At 38.2% G+C, this 23,317-nt stretch overlaps 1 protein-coding gene across 26 annotated transcripts in view; it reads right to left on the bottom strand.

Annotated features, from left to right (window-relative positions):
- ANK3 (ankyrin 3) overlaps window positions 1-23,317 on the bottom strand; it is a 704,894-nt gene that overhangs the window by 82,994 nt on the left and 598,583 nt on the right. For 22 of the 26 annotated variants that reach the window (XM_055354157.2, XM_055354158.2, XM_055354146.2 and 19 more), the window contains 2 exons: window positions 23,072-23,174; window positions 2,937-3,043 (listed from right to left, as the gene is read on the bottom strand). In XM_055354157.2, coding sequence (XP_055210132.2) covers window positions 2,937-3,043; window positions 23,072-23,174 — 210 coding nt within the window. The remainder of the gene's footprint in view (window positions 1-2,936; window positions 3,044-23,071; window positions 23,175-23,317) is intronic. The other 4 variants (XM_063710070.1, XM_055354151.2, XM_055354154.2 and 1 more) reach the window with 1 other exon arrangement.

Genomic DNA, 23,317 nt, shown 5'->3' with positions numbered 1-23,317 from the left:
TCTGTATAGCACACAGTACATGGCTGGTGCTCATCAGCAACCATTTATTGTTCTGAGGTTCTCAACTTCACAGAGTCAACAGACTGAGGAAAAGTGGGACTATTCATTAAACAGGACATGGGTCCTATTATTTAATAACATTATAAAATATAGTGATTTGTTTTACAAACTCATGTCTTACATATTCTGTGTAAAAAAGTCATGCAACATAACTTATAGAACAAATTAAAAGATGATATATAATAATATTTGTATCATTAATATTTAAACTATAGCACAAATTCTACAAATGATCCTAAAACTAATACATGAATGTTTCTAGTTTTAGGAACAGCAGGATGACAAATGCTGATATACTACAGACATTGACACGATCTAACTATGGGAAAAATTCACATAAATTAAAAATACAAAAAGGATGGTTCACATAAAGGACACAGTTATCACCTTGAATCATACTGAGGAAGTGGAGAAGAATAGCTGCAAAATAATTTAGAAAGCAAATGGGAAGAATTAATGTAATATAATTAGAAGCAAGCAACAGAAAATGTCAATGACAAGCAAAGGAAAAATAAAAAGCATCAGAAAATGAAACCAGGGCATCTGGCATTTGTGGGACAACCTAGAAAAATACCTGCCTTACGTAGCTGCATAAACTGCAAGGACCTGGCATCAGTGAAATATTTCTAAGTGCACACCAGGTCTATATTTTCCTTTTCAAATAAGCCCGCACCTGCTGCCATTACTTTTGCTTTCCTGCACATGTCTATTGTCTCTGTTGTCTTCAATAACATTCAAGGTGAAGGGGAGATAACTTGCATACTCAAATACTTCATTGTTTTTAATGTATGGGAAAGTTCATTTCTGATTTTGTTATCATGTTTCTTCAACTTCTCAGTTTACTAAATTAAGCCCTAGTACCTTGTCTTTGATTTGTAGAGAATACAAAGTGATGGTTTCAGGTCTTTGAAATATGGCGGCAATTCATCAAGCGTGATTCAAAAAACTCTTCAACATGTTTGCTCCCTGAATGTATCCCAGATGTTGTATATTTTCCTTCTTGAATCTGATTTTTTCTTTTGCTTTTCCAATGTTAGACCCATATGCATTGAATATAAATTATATAAATATTTTTAGCAGTTTAAAATTATAATAACTCAAGGTTTCTCTAATTGAGTTAAAGAAATGCAATGTTACTAACTCAAAAGCGACCATAAAGTTTATAATTTATGAAACACTTTCATGTCAATTATTCCCATTTGAATGATATTGCTCTGTTTCTCAGAATTGTAGTATTACAAAGCCGAAATCTATAACGGTATTTTAACCTGAAGCATTCCTCTGAGTCTGATTTTTTATTTGTAAAATGAGGATAATGAGTAATACGTATCTCACAGTATCATTATAAGGTTCAAGTAAATATAAATGAGACAATACATGTAAAAGATTTAGCACAATGCCAGGTACACGACAAGAAGTAAGTAAACGTTAGCTATTACAATTTATTTTAATTAGGAGCAGCAGCAAATACTTCATATAATATATGAAGCACTTCACAAATGTTAATTATTGTTAATTTATTTAATTCCAAAATAATCTGCCCTTGTCCTTGATCACAATTAACTTATGGCCTAAATGCCAATTTCAAAGGCAAAAATACCTTGAGATATTCATCATTTTAATGAATTATTTTGATTCTACTTATATGGATGTCAATTATCCCAAATTTGAATTACCCAAAGATGAAGAATCCAGTATCTAAAGATACACTAATTTATTAATTCAGTAATTGAAGCAGGTCCCCTTTTAGCCTCCTGCCTCGAATTCCATTGACCAGGGAGGCAGTATGAGGAGGCTACTCGATGTGGTTTTTAACCACAGCACTTCCAGTGTAGACACTGGTATTTTTTTTTTTAAGGAAATATCTTTATTCTTTTTATTCATTTTTTAAAATTACAATTTAATACAACTTAATTGTAATTTTATTTCAGAAATGCAGAGGCACCAACTTGAAAGTTCAAATTTATATATTCTTTTAAAAGGAAAATCACACAAATCATTTATCAAATCAAAGACCTGTATCATATGAGAAAAAAATGACAATACCAGAGCTTACTGCTCATTTAAAAACTAAATATTTGCTAGGTGTGGCGGCTCATGCCTGTAATCCCAGCAGTTTGGGAGGCAAAGGCGGGCAGATTGCTTAAGCTCAGGAGTTTGAGAACAGCCTAGGCAACATGGTGAGACTTCATCTCTATGAAAAAATACAAAAATTATCCGAGCATGGTGGTGCACACCTGTGGTCCCAGCTACTCAAGAAACTGAGGTGGGAGAATGGCTTGGGCCCAGGAGGTAGAGGTTGCGGTAAGCCAAGACTGCACCACTGCACTCCAGCCTGGCTGACAGAGCCAGACCCAGTCAAAAACAAAAAACAAAAACAACTACTAAATATTTGAGAGAAATTCTTCTATTATTAAGGGAAGCACAAAAGTCAGTTAAGGTAAATTAACAGGCATACTTACATATTTAATTTTCTATTGGAAAGAAAAATCGGATACCTAGAAAAACTTCATTTGAATAGAAAAGTAAAACGGAGAAAAATCATTATGTTTCAAATTTTAAAAAACTTAAAAAGGAAATTTTCTGAAAAGGAAAATTAAAGACCTAGAAGATTAGAATAGCCAGGAAAGTTTGTTGTACTAATAATTTCATTATTTTTTCTAACAAAATTAAATTTTTCTCAAAAAAAACTCATACAGAATTACTTAGAAAAAAACAATGATTTACAAATACATCTCACATATACTAATGAATATACATTTCATACATGAATATATTCATATATATGAAGCTTGCTGATGTGAATTTATAACTCTAAGTAATAAATGCACTGTTCATGTAGTAGGATAATGAAAAGTGACATTTAGGTTACTTACCCAGAATGAATGGGGCTTGAAACAAGATTGACATTGTCTAAGGTGTCTGCAGCCCAGCTGTAATGTCTAAGAGAATCTGAATCAAATTCCCTTGTGAATGTTAGATGCTGAAAAATAAAATGGTAAATTAAACTACATCAACAAACCATACAAGACTGGTTTCTCTACACATATAAAATATATCTGTATTCCTCTAATTCCAGATAGACTTACATTCAACATAAATAATTTTTAAATTCTCCTCTATAGAAATACATTGAAATCTGAGTGTAATGTTAGAAAATAAAGTCTATTGATGTATTGTTTTATTTCAATCTTTTAAGAAAGCTCCCTGGGTAACTGACATGGCAAAGAAATATCACAGAACTAACTCCAATTATGATTTTAAGCACATGTCACATTTTCAACATGTCTCCAAATTAATCCTATAACAACTGTAATTTTTTTTCCCAATTCTCAAAATAAAAAATGAAAAATTCAATCTTGATGACTTCTGGTTCCAAGTGGGGCAGAGTAGCTAGTAGCAGCCTAGTGCTTCTTCCAAGTAAGCCAGATAAAATACAGCAATCGTATCTGAATGCAGCAGAGGGCGGTTGAAGCATCGAGAACTAAAACAACTACCAAACTCTGGGAGGGTGAACATCTTCAGGAGTTGTGTTGACTTTCTGTTGCCCATTTTTAACTTACAGGCTTTTGTCAGTTACCAGTGCAAACAGATTTGTACTTTTAACCTACAGGGGTCACTGCTGTTGAACAGAAAAGCCAGGAGAGTTTTGGTGGAGATTTGGGTGGCCTCAAGCATGCTACAGTTTCCTGCTAAGAACATTTGCTGAATTCCGAAGCTGTGCAGAACAGGAAGCTCAAAACCTAACCAGAAATATCTCTGAAGAGCATAATGGAGATTTTTGGCAGTAATGAGGAAATGACTTAAAAGTTTAGAACTTATAATGGGAAGAGATTCGAAGATCATACAACAATTTTAAATAAGGATGCTGGTGTGCTGGGGGGAAACCAGAGGTAGTGTGAGCTCTCACCAGGGCTACAGACCAGCCTCATTTCAGCAAAATCTTAATTGAATTAAAATTTACTATTCTATTTGCCTAGCAGAGGGAGGGCAGACATTCTGTGAAGGAATATATCACCATCGGGTGTGTCCACAATTTTTTATACACCATGTCTAGCATAAAGTGAAAAATTGCCAAGCATGGTCAGAGTGGGTGGATAAAAACAGAAAAATGAAATAAAACCAAACCAAGCAAGAGAGACACTATAAATAGACTCCCAGGCCATCCCGATTCTGAGGTAAGCTAATAAGTGCTTTATAATAACTATGATTAGTATGTTTACAAAAACAGAGGGAAAGATAGAGAAAATAAATTAAATGGGATAGAATGCTAGAATATACATAAGAAGGAATCAAATGGGCATTGGTTCAGTGCTAAATACAATGTCAGTTCTTTACTTAGACACAATATAAAAGAGGGTTAAGTTAGAGCCCTAAATGGAAAAATATACAAAATGAAGGATAGGTTTAAAAAAAGAAAGAAAACAGTACAAGATGTGGAACATTGAGAGATTTTAACATAGGTGTAAATTGGACCCTTAGAAATAGAAGAGAAGAAGAGAATAAAGTAGAAGCTGTATTTGAAAAGATAATGGCTATGAATGTGCCAATGTGATAAAAGGTATTAGCCCACAGATCCCCCACAATCTGCTTCCTACTGAAACCTCAGTGAAATGACAGTCACATAGTTAAAAATACAAACACAGAAAGGACAGAGAGAATAAGAGAAAACACATCAGCAGAAAAACAGAAGGATTGGCTAGAATTCTCTTTAAAAAGTGATTTGACCTTCATAATCCCCTCAGTTGTCAAATAATGATCCCCTGCCATCACTACCACCAACCCTAGCAGAAGACTACAGGCAGGAGACTAGAAGGCTAGAGGCACCATATTGAAAATGGGGATTGTACACTGAATATTCAGAATCGCACCCTTCCTTTACTGGTCTCCCAGACACAGCTGGGGACAGAGTTCTAGGCAAAAAATGGGAAGTCTCCGAGGATTCTGACCTGCCCATGGGAATTTCCCAGTGAAATGTTCTGGCTTATTACTTCAGTGGAAATCACGGATAACAACCTCTACACCATATAGAGAGCTTCCAATGAGCTTATTAATGAGTAGACAGCTGACCGTCACTAGACTGCTGAGAAAAGCATCTAGTATAAAAACAAAACAAACAAGCAAACAGAAGGAAAGCAAATTGCAGGAAACAGGCTTTTCAGGGAGAAGAAAACTTAAAATTATTCATTAATATCTAGAGAGAGATGAGATATTTGTACACCTATGAAACAATAGACTACTTATTATAAAAAAACATTTAGGGAAAAATAACTCTTAGAAGTAACAAATATATTGAAAAAAACCTTAGAAAGTATAGAGAAATTTTTAACTGTAGAAAATAGGAGAGAAAATACAAGAAAGCAAAAGATAAGTTCAGGAGGTTCAAATCCTCCCCTCAGTCTAAAAAAAAAGAAGTTCTAGAAAGAAAAAAAAATTGTGAACAAAGGAAAATAAATCAAGGAAACCATTTAAGAAACTTTTCCAGAGCTGAAGACAGAGGTTGCCAGCATAAAATGACACAGTGAGTGACCAACACTATGAATACAGAACCCATTATGGTACATCATCGTAACATTTCAGAGTTCGGAGACAAAGACAGAATCTATAAACATGGAGAGAAAAAATGGTCACAGATGGAGGGTCTGTGTCAGACTTTTAACAGCAAAACGTGAAGGTAAAAGGCAATAGAGCAATTCCTTTAACATTCTGACAGGAAATGACTTCAAGTCAGAATTCTATAATAAGCTAAATTAAAAACAAGTATAAACTAGACAGATATTTTCAGATATATAACACCTTAAAAAACATATTTCTCATGCACTCTCTGAGGAAACTAATGGAAGATGTACTCCACCAAAGTGAAGGACTGACCCAAGAAAAGGGAGGGCATGGAATCCAACACAAGAGAAAACAAAGGGAATTTTCATGGTTATGATGAAGGAAGACCCGAGAGCACATCTGTGTACAGTGGACCTACAAGGAATATGACAAGTAAGAAAGCTCTAAGCAAGATGAGGTAAGTAGACGAGACACATAGATCACCTAATGAATGTGAACATATTGAGATATTTGTACAACTGGGGGAGAGTTTTGGGGTTGGACTATTGATATGCACAGAGGACATCAAGCAAGTGAAAAAACTCCAGGGAAAATAAAATATTGTGCTGGAAAGAAAAAGCAATCAGGTCAGGTGGGAGGCTGAGGCAGGTAGATCACTTGAGGTCAGGAGTTTGAGACCAGCCTGGCCAACATGGTGAAACCCCTTCTCTACTAAAAATACAAAAAATTAGCTGGGCGTGGTGGCACGTACCTGTAATCCCAGTTGGGAGGCTGAGGCAGGAGAATCGCCTGAACCCGGGAGGTGGAGGTTGCAGTGAGCTGAGATTGCACCACTGCACTCCAGCCTGGGTGACAGAGCAAGACTCCATCTCAAAAAAAAAAGAAAGAAAAAGCAATCATAATATAAGCCACATATGTGAGTAACATTTACATAGGCATAACAAGATAAGCATCAAATACAGATATAAGCAAAATAAATTACAACTGTTTGCGGAAATGGGAGGATATGAAGTGTGCATAGTCGGGGAGGAAAAGTGTGGAAAAAAAAGCTTCATCCTTCATTTGGGGAAGTCAATAAATAATTCCTGAAATGGAGAAAAAAAATCAACAAGAACAATATACATGTAGTATTTAGAGATATCCAAGCACATCATACGAGTTATCAAAAATGATTCCAAGCACTTGTCTCTGGAAAGGAGAACTTGGGGACTGAAGGTGTATATGGGGATTATGTTTTTTCCTAACAAGTGTGTCTTGTAGAATGATGTGGCTTTTTATTTAATTGCATAACTTTGGTAATAATAAAATCTAAATTTAAAAACTTACTCTGAATTACACAGATTTTTAAAAAATAGCCCTGAAGTCAAATTGAAAAATAAATTTGTAGAGCAATTATATGCAAGTCACCATCTCACCCATGTCCTAGGAAAATGCAAAAATGAATGAGGAACAGCTTTATCTGCATTTAATGAGCGAGGACACATCTAGTGAATGGGTGTGCAATTAAGCTTCTAATAAGAATCCACGGAACCAAGATTCTAACCCGTCAAAAGCAATAAATCATTTAGGAAAGTTCCCAAATTCTATATGGATTAACCAAATATGAGGTGTTGGTTTCAGTCTGGCCTTATTTAACAACAACTTATACTGACTTTTGGAGACCCAAACCAACAAACCTTCAGAGTAGGGCAAAATACTTAATACAAAGTAGTGATGTTCCTTTAATTTTTTTGGCATGAGTGGAGTGGAGGGCAAGCTACAGTTCTTATATTGGGGAGCCTAAGGTTATTTTTCACAAAGGTTCATTTTTTTAAAAAAAGTTCTCATAAATAAATAATATCATTCCTCTTTGGTAATTACAGTAAATTATTTACCTTTGGTACTCTTAGAAACATGCACTGGTGCCATTAATTATTGAAACAATGAATTATGTCTCACAAAAAGGTATCACTGCAATCATGTAATATTTATCAAAGCCAGAGTGTGCCAGGACATGGATTCCACATCCCTCTGAGTCCTTTCTTAACTTCTTTACTCTTGCAACTCTGCCACTCATTGAAGCTTTGTTGTAACACGAACAAATCTCATACTTGATCAAAACAATGAGCTATATTATTTTGAGCTATATGTCCCAATATTTGTCCCAGATAGTAACACTTAAACATGTTTTTAGGTACCTTAGTGCTTTCTCTTCTGAGTTTTGTGGTTTCCTCAGGTTTATGAGCAGACATAACTCAATTTTAATAACCTAAATACAGGGAAACAAAATACTCTTCCTACGGAGCATCCATCTAAATATAAAATGAAGCAATTCAATGGAACCCATGGTTTTATACATAGATACTGAATTGGTATTTCATTTCCACGCTACCTGTCTGCGAAGACTTACTCTTACAGATTAGAATCTACTTAAAACCGAAATATAAAATTTCAACTATTCACTTATGTTTGTTCTGACATGTTACTGTGCATAGCACCACAGTACTAACAAAAAAACTTTGCCTCTATTTAATTACTGAACAAATACACATTTAAAATGATTAACAGGGCCAGGTGCGGTGGTGGCTCATGCCTATAATCCCAACACTTTGGGAGGCTGAGGTGGGTGGATCACTTCAGGTCAGGAGTTCAAGATCAGCCTGGCCAATATGGTGAAACCCCATATCTACCAAAAATTTAAAAAAGAAAATTAGACGGGTGTGGTGGCATGCACCTGTAATCCCATCTACTCGGGAGGCTGAGACAGGAGAATTGCTTGAACCCAGGATACAGAAGTCGCAGTGAGCCGAGATTGTGCCGTTGCACTCTATCCTGGGCAAAAGAGCAAGACTTCATCTCAAAAAAATAATAAATAAATAAAAAGAAATAAAATGATTAACAGAGATTCCATGTTCATGGATTGGGGGAATCAATAAACATTGTTAAATATTTAACAGTATGTCCATACTGCCCAAAGTAATCAATGGATTCAATGCAATCTCTATCAAAATAATGATATTCTTCACAGAAATTTTTTAAAAAATCCTAAAATGTATGTGGAACTACAAAAGACTCAGAACAGCCAAAGCTATCCTAAGTAAAAAGAACAAAACTGGAAGAATCACATTATCTGACTTTAAATTATACTACAGAGATATAATCACCAAAATGGCATGGTGCTGGGAAAAAATCAGACACATAGATCAGTGGAACACAATATAGAACCCAGAGATAAATCCATACATCTACAGTGAACTGATTTTTGACAAAGGTGCTAAGAACGTACATTGGAGGAATACTAGTCTCTTCAATAAATGATGCTGGGAAAATCAGATAGCCATATGCAAAAGAATGAAACTAGGCCCCTATCTCTCACCATATACAAAAATCAAATCAAAAGGAATTAAAGACTTAAATCTAAGACCTCAAACTATGAAACTACTAAAAAAAAAAATACATTGGGGAAACTCTCCGGGACATTGAACTGTGCAAACATTTCTTGAGTAATACCCCACAAGCACAGGCAACCAAGGCAAAAATAGACAACTGGGATCACATCAAGTTGAAAAGCTTCTGCACAGCAAAAGAAACAACCAGCAAAGTGAAGAGACAACCCACAGAATGGGAGAATGTATTGACAAACTCTCCATCTGACAAGGGATTAATAACCAGTATAATGAGCTCAAACAACTCTCTAGGGAAAAAAAAATCTAATAATCCAACTAAAAATAGGCAAAAGAACTGAATAGACATTTCTCAAAAGAAGACATACAAATGGCAAACCGGTATGTGAAAAAGTCCTCAACATCACTGATCATCAGAGAAATTTAAATCAAAACCAGAATGAGATATCATCTCACCTTAGTTAAAATAGCTTTTATCCAGAAGTTAGGCAATAACAAATTCTAACCAGGATTTGGAGAAAAGGGAACCCTCTTACACTGTTGGTGGGAATGTAACCACCACAGAGAGCAGTCTGGAGGTTCCTCGAAAAACTGAAAATAGAGCTACCATGCTATCCAGCAAGCCCACTGCTAGGTATATACCCAAAAGAAAAGAAGTATATCAAAGAGACATCTGCACGCCCATGTTTATTGCAGCACTATTCACAATAGCCAAGATTTGGAAGCAATCTAAGTGTCCATCAACAGATGAATAGAAATAGAAAATACATACACAATGGAGTATGTACATGCAACGGAGTACTGTTCAGCCATAAAAAAGAATGAGAGCCTGTCATTTGCAACATGGATGGAACTGGAGGTAATTATGTTAGCTAAAATAAGCTGGGCACAGAAAGACAAATTTCTCATGTTCTCACTGATTTGTGAAAGCTAAAAATTAAAATAATTGAGTTCATGGAGATCGAAAGTAGAAAAATTGTTACCAGAGGCTGGGAAGGGTAGTGAGGGAGTGCAGGGGGTGGAGGGTAGTGGGAATGGTTAAAATGCACCAAAAAAAAAAAAAAAAAAAGGAAGAATGAATAAAGGCAGGGTGCACGGCACATGTCTATAATCCCAGGACTTTGGGAGGTCAAAGTGGGCAGATGACTTGAGCTCAGGAGTTTAAGACCAGCCTGGGCAACATGGCAAAATTCCATCTCTATAAAAATCACAAAAAAGAGCCAAGCGTGGTGGTGTGTGCCTGTAGTCCCAGCTACTTGGAAGGCTGAGGAGGGAGGATGGCTTGAGCTGGGAGGTGGAGGTGGAGGTTGCAATGAGCCAAGGTAGTGCTACTGCACTCCAGTCTAGGTGACAGGGCCAGACCCTTTCTCAAAAAAAAAAAAAAAAAAAAAAAAGTATAAGACCCTAGTATTTGGTAGTACAACAGAGTGACTACAGTCAAAAGTAATTTAATTGTACATTGTAAAATAACTAAAAGTACATAATTGGATTGTTTGTAGCACAAAGGACAAATGCTTGAGGTGATAGATACCCCATTTGCCATGATGTGATTGTGCACTGCATGCCTGTATAAAAATATCTCATGTCACCCATAAATATATATACCTACTATGTATTCACAAAAATTTTAAAATAAAAATGATAAACAGGATACCACATATGATGATGGTTAAAGATGAACTAGACCCGACTTTTAAGTTTTCTCAGCAAGGAGGGATGTTGCCTGGGCTTAATGGAAAAGCTTGCCTTTGAAGTTGAGTCACAGACTTAGATTTGGAAATTGCCTTTGCCACTTGTTAATGAAAACACTTCTTTCCCACTCCCGATTTTTCCAGTTTGAAAAGACAACCCAGTTGTGTAACTATGGGCCTCTGCCTACCCCTTTATATTCATTTTAGCCCTGGAAATTAAAGTGATGTATCTGAATGATAGATTTGGGAAAGGTAGCCGGGAAGGTTCTGCTCAGATCCAGTTTTCAATCTATGGGCACAGAGAGTGAGCAGTCTCCTCTTCTCTCCAAAGCCTACTTCTGCAAAGAGTGTGCCTGGCCTGGGCCAGCACCACAGTCATTGGGTAGGGGAGTGTGCCTATCTCAGGGATTCAGTTAGCAGGCCCACGTGGCTCAGACACTAAGCCAGTCCTCGCCTGGCCTCCATCAGGAATAAAGGAGATCTTTTGTCATTGACCTTTCCTTATCTTTACTTATTGAAAGCTCCTTCAGAGATGCACCAGCATCACCTGCTGGTTTTGTGATCATTAGCAGATTACTCAACTTTTTTCAGTCTTAGTTTCTGCATTTTCAAACTGGGGATGGTTGATATGGAGATAAAAGAAAACATATACGTCAAAGTCTGGCACCAATGCAGTGCTGGCGTTGGCATGGAATTATAATAATGTCTCCTTATATGTGTAAAGCCTTCTATACTTTTCAAAGGACTTTCACTTATATTAGCTCATTTGTCACAATCTGATCATTTATGGGGGAAAACAGCAAAAATAAAAATATTCCAGTCCCAGCACTGGGGCATTATAGTAATACACATAGGATGCTTTTATCAAACCAATGGAGGCCATTCAAGAATGCATCTTATCAATGCCTAGGTCTTATTTATTGACTCAAAATATTTACATTCCTTTGTTAACAGTACTACCACAACTTACTGTGCATCAGTTCAATGGTAAGGACTGACCTAGGCCCATACATTCATTTTTTGTTTGAGTTGTCAGAACCTATTAGCCCTGAGAGTAATGGAGCCATTTGACAGATGAGGAAACTGAGGTTTAGAAAGACTTCAAAAACTAGGCAATACAAAGTCAACACCTAGCACTGGGTGGCTTTAATAGAACACTATGTTAAAGAAAAATTCACACTGAATTTTTAATAATTTTTATTCCCATGTCAAAGATAATATGAATAAGCACATTACTTTTCATTTTGGAAGTGATGTCAAGGATTATTAAACTGAAAATGCACATTATTTGATAGAGTCCAAAGCCTGACTAATGATGATATCACCGTCTCCAAGAGCTTAATACTTTCCAAAAATAGTTTCTCACTAGTCCTATTCATCAGAGGAAAGAGGAGAACAAGTACACACTGGCCTTAAAACAAGGACACACCCAAATGCCCAGGTCTGGAAATAATTGTCCAGGCAGGGAAGAAAAGAGGCAGGGTCAAGAAAGTGTTTGCGAGAGAGAGAGAAAAAAAGGAGAAATCCAATTAACTCCAATATTAGTAATTCTCTACGTTGCTGACTGTCAACCTCCAGTGTTAGACGACATGAGTTAAGGTCCAGAACTAACTCTGCAAGTTTTCTTATCTAACAGCTCTACCACCTATGGGTGAAGGTGGTCTTGCAAATTAACTGGTAGCCTTGACAGGCTGTTAACAGCAGCCAGGAAATCTCCCAATAACAAGTCACACGCAACACTCAGTGCAACAATTCTGGGAGACTGTAAATACAATTTAGTTTAGTAACAGTTGGATGATACAATCAGACTGGGAGCCACAGAAAGTCAAGGGCTATCAGGGATAACTTCACTCTATGGCCACAACTTGGACAGGGCCAAGGCAGAGGAAGTCATGTGGGTGTCAGTTCCCCACACGAAGAATAAGATGACTTGGGTTTGAATCAGGCTCTGTCACTCCATAGCCCAGTGACTGGCAAGTCAAAAACTCACTGAATCTCCATTTCTGCATTAGGGTGACAGGTAGAAAATATTAATTGCCCTGATTCACTGTGAGAATGGAATGACCCAAGTAATGTGAAAGTGGCTTGAAAACTCTAAATTACCATGCAAACAAAAACACAGATGATGCTAATCTCATACCACTAGATATTTATTTATTTTATTTTTTGAGACAGAGTCACGCTCTGTCGCCTAGGCTCAAGTGCAGTGGCTCTATCTATGTTGGCTCACTGCAATCTCTGCCTCCTGGGTTCAAGCAATTCTCCTGCCTCAGCCTCCCCAGTAGCTGGGATTACAGGCATGTGCCACCATGCCCAGCTGATTTTATTTTATTTTTTTGTATTTTTAGTAGAGATGGGGTTTCACCACGTTGGCCAGGCAGGTCTCGAACTCCTGGCTTAACTGATCTACCCACCTTGGCCTCCCAAAGTGCTGGGATTACAGGAATGAGCCACTGTGCCCAGCCTACCTCTAGATTTTTAATAATTGAAGATAATTTATTTCTTATATTTCTATAATGTTGCATCCCTCTATGTAGATATTTAGGATAGCATATCCTTTTCACATCACAGGGAGAAGTCAGAGCTGCCTGCTGGATTAACAAAAATAATAGTGGTGTTTTTGCTTTGCAAAATACTTGTCTACGCATCGATTCTTCCCATGGCTAACATGCTTTACTCAGATCTGCTATGCTCTGCTTATTAGAGTGGCACTATTGCCTAGTGGCCAGCAGGAGAACGGGTTTAAGCACCCATCAGGTTTACAGTCCATTCTCAGCTCTACCGCCTAATAGCTATGGACAAGCTATTTAACTGGACAAGCTAAACACTCCTCACAGCCCTAGTCTCCTCGTCTGTAAAGTGGTAATCATAATACCCATTCCATTAGGTAGCCAAAAGCATGAAATGAGATGATGCATTCAATAAAATGTTGTGGCAGGTAGTGTATTAAGTATTATAATTATTGTGACGTGCAGTGGATATTGAGTGAAATGGCAAACCGCTACCCAAATAGATAGTAGTAGGTTTAAACATCCAGCACAACTACATGGAAACACTTTTAAGAAATGGATTCCATAAAAGGAAACCTGACACAAGTAGTAAAATAAAATAAAAATTAAAGGCCTACTATAATAGAAAAAGCAGGTCTTTTTTCCCTTGCAGTATTTATTTTCTTGAAGCCAACTATTATTACTCTTAAGACTTATTTTGAGAATAGCATATAAAGAAATTTCGTTCATTAAATTTCCAAATTGGATTGATTTCAAGACAATCTGGTTATGAACTTGAACAAAAGAAGGTGAATCAAGGTCAGAGTGGAAGCTGAGTGTGTCAACATCCAGCTTGAGACATCAAAACTAACTGCACTACCTTAAGGAAGTCACAATACCAACTTCTCTGCCTTAAAACAAAAAATCTGTAATCTTGCTGACCAATTGTTGAGAGGTGTTGAATGCATCGCCTGAATAATGCTGGCAAAGCACATTGAAGAGAGAAAGCAGCATATTAAATGTCACCCGTCAAAGATGCCTATCTTCTAGGGGGACTATCTCCAGCAAATCTTTAATCTGAGGCTGGCTACCTTCTGCCACCATGCACGTTTCTGAGCACCTCCCTTAGAAATTAGCTTACGTGAAAGAAATAGCAAGGTTAATCTGCCGATGGGTGTGGGAGATGGGGGTGGGAGTGTGGGTGGAATAGGGTTGAGAGGTAGAGGAGGAAAATCTGACTGTTAGCATAGGCAGCCTTTTGGGTTAGGTATTCTTCTCCCTTCCTATTACTGAGATAATTAAAAATGCTTGGATCTTGAAAATACAAGCAGGAAGTTTCTTCTGAAGAACGCTCCAATTTTCACACTACTTGCTAACATATCAAATTGTACATGACACAGTATATGACTAAATGTATATGAAATCATCCTTAGCCTCAAAAAAGACCAAGTCCAATCCAAAGGAATCAGAATCCTTGGCTGTGAAATAAATGACAAGAGTTATAGGGTGGAAGATGTGACAGCAGCCTTCCTGTACATGATGGCTATAATGAGGCCTCCAATATCACTTATAGAATTTTCTCCACAGTCAGCATTCAAACAGCCAGTGCAACTGTTGACATCATAGTCTAGTTAAGTCTTCTAAACCAGTCACTATTGAAGGCCTGCCACTAGTACCCTCAGGAACAAACCATGTAGGCAAATCTGGTCTGAAAAGGAAGTCTTCAAAAGAAAGAAATCTACTCAGAGAGAGAACAGGGCCAAACAGCTGTCCCATTCCTCTCTTTTCATAGATGCACTGCCCCTAAGTCAACAGAACTATAAGGAAATGGAAGGTGTTCATTTTAGAGTGATCAATTGGCAAGGAGCTCCTTTCTAAAGTTTTTGTTTAGAAATACCCAAGTTTATCCAGGTGTGGTGGCTCACGCCTGTAATCTCAGCACTTTGGGAGGCAGAGGCGGGTGGATCACATGAGGCCAGGAGTTTGAGACCAGCCTGGCCAGTATGGTGAAACTCCATCTCTACTAAAAATACAAAAAAATTAGCGAGGTGTGGTGGTGCATGGTTGTAATCCCAGCTACTGGAGAGGCTGAGGAAGGAAAACTGCTTGAATCCGGGAGGTAGAGGTTGCAGTGAGCTGAGGTCACGCCACTGCACTCCAGCCTGGGTGACAGAGTGAGACTCCGTCTCAAAAAAAAAAAGAAAAGAAAAGAAAAAAGAAATTCCCAACTTTATATCATTCTCTTAAATCATAGTTCCTCATTTTCTTTCTCTTTTGTTAATATTGGATTTACTTATTTCTAGAGAGAAAGCATAAAATAATAGAATCTCAAGGTTGAATGGCACTTTAAGATGCTAGACTTTTTATGTTTCCATTGATATGTGGTTGTTCCTACCAGGTTTCATTACCACCAATAGCAACCACATTAGCAATGACAGAAAACCAAATTGAACTGGTTTAAGATACTCCCTTTCCAGGGATGGGGGAGACTGAAATTAAATTGCTGGTTTATATGGCAAGAAAATCTGTATGGTGCTAACTTCAAGGTCGGTTGAATCCAGCTCAAATGATGGTAGGAATCATTGGTCTTCACATTCTACTCCCAGCAGCTTTGGACTTATGTCATCTTTACAGCTTAGGAACCCCAGTAGAGTTTTTCTTTCCCAAAAGGTTAGACAAAGTCTCAAATTTGAGTCTCACTAGATGGGCTCAGATTTCACTTTTTATCCTAAAGTAATTGCTGTAATCCAGGAGATAGGAATGCTCTGAACGGCCAGAATTGGGTCTCACTGTTGCAGAACAGGAGGGACTTATGCCCCTTCTAAACAACATTAGCTGAGAAATGGGTGGGGTTAGGGATTCGACCTTCAGATCCAGGCACTGCCACGGAAATGGGTATATGCGGAAAGCCAAATGGGTGTATGCAGGCAAAACCAACCGACATCGATAAGTGACTTACGCTTTTCTCCCATCTTTGAATGACTCTTTAAAAAATCATACTGAATTACATGTTTCTGCCTACAGTATATACGTACCTTTCGGTCTTACAACTAATTCTGGTGTCATTTAAAGGAAGATAAGCTAATTGGTTAGCCTGCTAAATATTTGTAAACTGATGTCATGCCTTCTACCTTTTATCTGTCTGAAGGTCAAATAGTTCCATTCCTGTAATGATGCCTTCCATGCCATAATTTTTAGTTTTTCATACTTTTTTTTTTTTTTTTTTTTGGAGCCAGAGTCTCGCTCTGTCTCCCAGGCTGGAGTGCAGTGGTGCGATCTCGGCTCACTGCAACCTCCACCTACTGGGTTCAAGTGATTTTCCTGCCTCAGCCTCCCAAGTAGCTGGGATTACAGGAACGTGCCACCATGCCCGGCTAATTTTTTGTAGTTTTAGCAGAGACGGGGTTTCACCGTGTTAGCCAGGATGGTCTCGATCTCCTGACCTCGTGATCTGCCCACCTTGGCCTCCCAAAGTGCTGGAATTACAGATGTGAGCCACCGCGCCCGACCAGTTCTTCATACTTTTTATAATTGTTACTGAATATGTTATGTCAGTTCTTTTTAAAGCACACTGAATAAATAAAAGACTTCATTAGGATTAGAAATAAACGTTAACAAAGAACACTGTCTAAATATAATCTTTCATGCTAAAAAATACATCACGATGGTGGTTCTGTGGCCCAACCAAGAATACTAGCAAGTATAAAATCCTGGAGGACAGACTATAAAATACGTGGACTCCTCAAGGGCCTTTTTCTTGCACTGAGCAATGCAGATGTAGAGTGTTCAGGATAAAATGAGGCAATCTGGAGCCAGATGGCCAGTGACTCTGCCACTTAAAAGCTGTGTCCCCGGGGGTGAGTTACTCATGCTCTCTGTGCCTCAGTTTCTTCATTTTTTTTCTTTTTTTTTTTGAGTTAGGGTCTCACTATCTTGCCCAGACTGGAGTGCACTGGCGCAATCTCAGCTCACCGCAACCTCTGCCTCCCAGGCTCAAGAGATTCTCCTGCCTCAGCCTCCCGAGTAGCTGGGATTACAGGCGTGCACCACTACCACTTGGCTAATTTTCGTATTTTTAGTAGAGACAGGGTTTCACCATGTTGGCCAGGCTGGTCTCGAACTTCTGACCTCAAATGATCCACCCACCTTGGCCTCCCAAAGTGCTGGGATTACAGGTGTGAGCCACCGTGCCCGGCCTCGTCATCTTTTTAATGGGGTTAACAAATTATTTCATAGGGATATTGTGAACTATAAACAACTTAATACTGCTAAATCACTTAGAATAGTTCCAGGCACATAATAGGAGCTCAAAATTAGCTGTTTTCACCACCACCATAAGTGTTACCACCATTATATCTCCTGACACTGAAGGTATCTAGTGAATAGCATTCCATTTATGTAATGAGCACTGTCTAATCTGGATCACACACAGTAATGTGTCTTAAGTACATTAGCTGTACCAGACAGTTGCTTTCAATAATTACATCAGAAGAAATGAAAGCACCATGCTATTACATTCATCCCAGACAATCAGGCTTCAGTTTAGACTCATCCCTTTATTTATTAACTCCTATTTGGAGAGGAATGGAATGTTTCCAAGCACAGGTGTTGCTCTCAGACAATCTGACACATACAAATCTGAGCTTATAAAACAAATACATTAGATGTTGACTTACCAGTACACACCAAGCTTCCAGTGAGAGTTGCCTTAAATCAGTAGTTACTAACTAAAGGTCCACCTTAGAATTGTCAGGGGAACCCTTAAAAATACACATGCCCAAGAACCCAGACATGGAAATTCTGATTCTGCAGGCATCTTGCTTTTAAAAGAGCCACAGGTAATTCCATTGGGCACCCCCAGTTAAGAAAACTGACTATGAATCAGTGGCTTTCGACCTTGGGTTCATTTAGAATTGCATGCCCAGTCTCTACACAGGCCAAAGAAATCAGGAACTGAGCAATCGTCTTTTTAAAAGTTCTCCAGGTGGCCGAGCATAGTGGCTCACACCTATAATCCCAGCACTTTAGAAGGACAAGCTGGGCGGATCACTTGAGGTCAGGAGTTCGAGACAAGCCTGGGCAACATGGCAAAATTCTGTCTCTACTAAAAAATACAAAAATTAGCCGGGCATGGTGGCACATGCCTGTAATTCCAGCTACTAAGGAGGCTGAGGCACAAGAATCACTTGAACCCAGGAGGTGGAGGTTGCAGTGAGCTGAGATCACGACACTGCACTCCAGCCTGAGTGATAGAGTGAGACTCTGTCTCACACACACACACACACACACACACACACACACACACACACACCCCAAAGTTCTCCAAGTGATGCTCGTAAGTGGTCTGGATTGAGTAATTGCTTTAAATAAAAAGACCTTTTGACAAATCCAAGACATGATTTCATTTACATATACATTTTCAAAAACATATCTTCAGGTGATTTTTGGCTAACAGAATTCTTTCATGTTTTCTGATGAAATTATTGCTGTGGAAAGGCTACATTTTGAAATTTATAAATACAGAGTTAGAGGAATGAAAGACAAAAACTAATGATTTTGTGTCACTTAATTCTAATAGAAAAATTTATAAATACAGAGTTAGAGGAATGAAAGACAAAAACGAATGATTTTGTGTCACTTAATTCTAATAGAAAATGTTTAAATGCACTTCTGAAGTAAAGGGAAGGTAAAAGAATAGGAAGTTCATGATAACCTGTAACAAAAGAGTCTACTGTTGATTGTCCAGGAGGGAATTAAGTGGATTAGGACTGAGTACTCAGGCTCAACAGGGGGTGGGGATGGCTCCACCTCTCCCACTCCCCTCCCCCAGCTCTGGCCTCCACATGTGCCTTCAGCCAGCACAGGTCCCTAGAAGGTGAGGTGGCAGGCCTGCACTAATCACCCTGGGTCTCAACTACACTTTAACTGTGGTTAATATGCAAACTGATTAATCAGCAGGATAATAAAGAGGCAACTGTACTTTGTATGAGTGAGGTCTACTCATTGAAAAAGAGAAGTGTATGAGAGTTCATTTTTACTCATTTTTCACCTTTACTTGTCAGGGCAAATTTAACTGGGCAATGACAGTGCAGTTTTAAATCTGACAGTAAGTTATATGTCATTGCTTTGGGAATTCTAAATACTGAAAACTTCTTTCACGCTTTCCAACAAAATTATTACTGTGGAAGAGCTATATTTTGAACATTATAAATACAAAATTAGAGAAATGAAAAACAGAAACTAATAATTTTGTCATTTAATCCTAAAGTGTTTAAATGCACTTCTGAAGTAAATGCTTCCCATGAGTCTTGCACAGTGTATCTAGACACTTCTGTCTGCCAGCTTCTTCTTTGAGCAATTAGCCTTTTCCTTCTTCTCTATATCTATAATTTTATTTATCTATAATAATAGACAGAGGTGCATTAGCTTTTTTAGTCTCAAAACTAGAGACTTAAAAAGTTAATGCACCTCTTTCAGGATTTTTCCTCCTTCCTTCAAGTTACTATTTTGAAATTGTTCACACAAATGAAAAAGTTGAAAAACTGTATAAAAAATACCCATGTACCTTCCACCTGGATTCAACAATTAACATTGCTATATTTGCTTTAACTTTATCCACATGCATTTTGGCTGAACTATTTGGAAATAAATAGTTGAATTAATGATTGCTTAATTCTGGAAAACTTCAGCATGCATACCCCAATATTCTCTGAGTAGGTCCAATAAGTAGCAGTGATAAGCTAAGAAAATTATCAATGCTAAAATTATCACTGCTAAGAAAATTATCAATGATTTCCTACATACACAGATATCTCCAAGACATTTTCAAATGCCCCCAACAGTCCCTAAAATGTCTTTATGACTTTCATTTCCCGCTCCAAAATCTCCTGCCAATTTATTCTGGATTTGCATGGATCTGAGTAGTGTTATATGCTTATTAAACATGCTGGTTCCACAAGGAATGCCTCTGTGGGTATTCTGTGCTCATTAAAGACAGCAACTTTCTGTTTCTACATTATCAACTTAAAGTTTATTTTGAAAGATTTTCAGATGTCCTATGCTCTCCTTTCCTCTGATGGGTCTATAGAAGTGTTCATGATGTCCACAGAGGTATTTTTGAGTTGGAAGCAACAACTGACTACAAGAGCATCAGTTTCATCTCAAAACTTCTCTTTGTCTTCTATTTCTGTTCACAAATCCTTAGTTCTGAGTAAATGCTGCCCCCTCAGTCTACCTGAGTAAGTAGGTCTTGGTAATAGTTAATAGGCAATGGTGTGAGAACCCTCAGAAGCCATTTTATAGCACCACAAACACTTGCATTTTACTTCAATGTTGATGTGCAGAAGTTGGGTGGTAGAGTAACTATGGTGGTAATAGTGGTGGTGGTAGCAGTGGTGGAGGTGACAGTGATGATGGTAAAGTCATGGTGATGGTGGTGGTGGTGGTTCCAATTTCGGGCCCTTGACCCATAGCAAGTTAATATGCAGAAATATAAGCCACAATTAGGTTTGATCAGAAATTCCCTGGCACATGCTTTCTACATTAGCAAAGTGTCATTGATACCTGGGGAGTCTCCTTTCACCTGTGATTTTACGTTTTGTGGGGTTTCCTTAGAGTGTAGACAATAACAGGCATTTTTATACTTACAAGTGGTATCAATATCTCCACTGCTATCTCATTTCAATTGGGAATATGAAAAGAGCAGGATTATAGACTGAGATAATGACCACAGCCAACCAAGCAGAAAATTTCAACCAATTCCTGGCAACACCTTATAACCAAGACTTAGTTTCATTATTTGAGACAAGTGCTTTCTCTAGTGCTAATACCCATTTAAAACCCATGACATGCTATTGCACTGAAATGGTTTGGCTGTGTCCCCATCCAAATCTCATCTTGAATTGTAGCTCCCACAATTCTCACCTGTTGTGGGAGGGACCTGGTGGGAGGTAATTGAATCATAGGGGCAGGTATTTCCCATGCTGTTCTCGTGATACTGAATAAGTCTCACAAGATCTGATGGTTTTATAAGGGGGAGTTACCCTGCACAAGTTCTCTTCTTGCCTGCCACCATGTAAGATGTCTCTTTCTCTTCCACAATAATTGTGAGGCCTCCCCAGCCATGTGGAACTGTGAGTCAATTAAACCTCTTTTCTTTATAAATTACCCAGTCTCTAGTATGTCTTTATTAGCAGCGTGAGAACAGACTAATACATGCACCTATAATCTTTTTTTTTTTTTTTTTTTTTTTTTGACAGAGTCTTGCTCTGTCGCCCAGGCTGGAGTACAGTGGTGCGATCTTGGCTCACTGCAAACTCTGCCTCCCAGGTTCAAGCAATTCTCCTGCCTCAGCCTCCCGAGTAGCTGAGATTACAGGCGCCCACCACGACATCTGGCTAATTTTTGTATGTTTAGTAGAGACGGGGTTTCACCACGTTGGCCAGGCTGGTCATGAACTCCTGACCTTAAGTGATCTGCCTGTCTTGGCCTTCCAAAGTGCTGGGATTACAGGTGTGACCCACCATGCCCAGCCTATAATCATTTTTAATAGAGTTTTTTTGTCTGATCAAACACTGAATAACCACTGTATTCACCTCTGTAAGGCCTGCTTGTTAAGAATGTTCTAGAGAGTAAAAAGTAATAAAATATATATTGTAGGTCCCTATGAAGTACAACACACATACGTAGGTCTAGACATCAGCATCTGCAGACATGTGGGAGTCCCAAAAGTCTACCTATTGCTTAACTTCTAACTTGGCTATGATATGTGACTATCATTTATTCATCTGCTCCAACTCACGTTCATTGTGCAGTAAGTCAAAAAGCCCAGCATGATTTCACCAATTATTTACATTGTTTAAATATTATAAGCCATCTTTAAAAGTTTTATTGTCCAGATAGTTTCATCTGTCATTAAATCACTACTGTGCATACTTAAAGCCAGGTATTATCTGTGTAGTAATTATTCCAGGACCATCCTGAGCCCACATGCAGGAAGACTGTGTTACTGGAACTTCTTATAGTAACCCGCTATCTATTCAACCACAATTATTGGAAGAAAACAATTACACAAACACCAAATGCATGTAGCAGAGATTCTGGTAGAAAGCAAAATACTATCACATCTTCAGACACCCATCAAACGCAGCTTTGAAGCTAAGGGAACAAAAAATGACCAGTCTCATCTTTACTTACTAAAAACAATTCTAACAAATTCCAACATAGATACACAGTTTGTTTAGCAAAATACAACATTCAGGCTGGGTGCGGTGGTTCACACCTGTTCCCAGCACTCTGGGAGGCCGAGGCAGGTGTATCACTTAAGGTCAGGAGTTCTAGACCAGCCTGGCCAACATGGTGAAACCCCATCTCTACTAAAAATACAAAAATTAGCTGGGTGTGGTGGTGCGCCTGTGGTCCCAGCTACTTAGGAGGCTGAGGCACGAGAATCACTTGAGCCCAGGAGGCAGAGGCTGCAGTGAGCTGAGATCATGCCACTGCACTCCAGCCTGGGTGACAGAGACTCTGTCTCCAAAAACAAACAAAAACATTCATGAGGTTAATACCAGCAACTTCAGCTACCAATGATTATTAACTCTCCTTTTAAAAAACTGAAATAGATTTGACCTAGAGAAGAGAAAGGTAACTACACATCTCCTAGGACTTTCTGAGTTCCTCTCTGATATTCCTATCTTCCTCACCTGCAGAAGATAGGAATATTTCTGCTTATAGTACAACTTATTTTTTTTTTAACTGGCTAGTACCAGAAGATTTACAAATGTAAAATCAAACATGCAGAAATATATTTTTTGTCACAAGACAAAGAGCTTGATTAAATCATACAAATGTAAGTTTAATGGTCAAAGGCTATTTTGAAAAGAATGCATACCTGCTCTTTGGATGGCACAAGGAGTTCTTCAATCATCATGCTGTCCCGTGCATAGGAGCTTCTGTTCAAGGTGTAAGACCTATCCGAACTGAAGGAGCGGAGGCTGTTGTATTTACAGTTAACCATTCAACAGTGGTAGATGATGATGAGATGAATAAAAAAAAAATAATGCATGCAACTTTAAGAACAGGCAAGATGGCTAAAAATATCAACAAAAGTTGTTCTTGAAAGGACATAGTGAAAAGT

Source organism: Gorilla gorilla, chromosome 8 (assembly GCF_029281585.2).
Source record: "Gorilla gorilla gorilla isolate KB3781 chromosome 8, NHGRI_mGorGor1-v2.1_pri, whole genome shotgun sequence".
Classification (NCBI taxonomy): Eukaryota; Metazoa; Chordata; class Mammalia; order Primates; family Hominidae; genus Gorilla; species Gorilla gorilla.
Note: the sequence above shows the minus strand (reverse complement) of the source record. Positions and strands in the feature narration are given on the sequence as shown.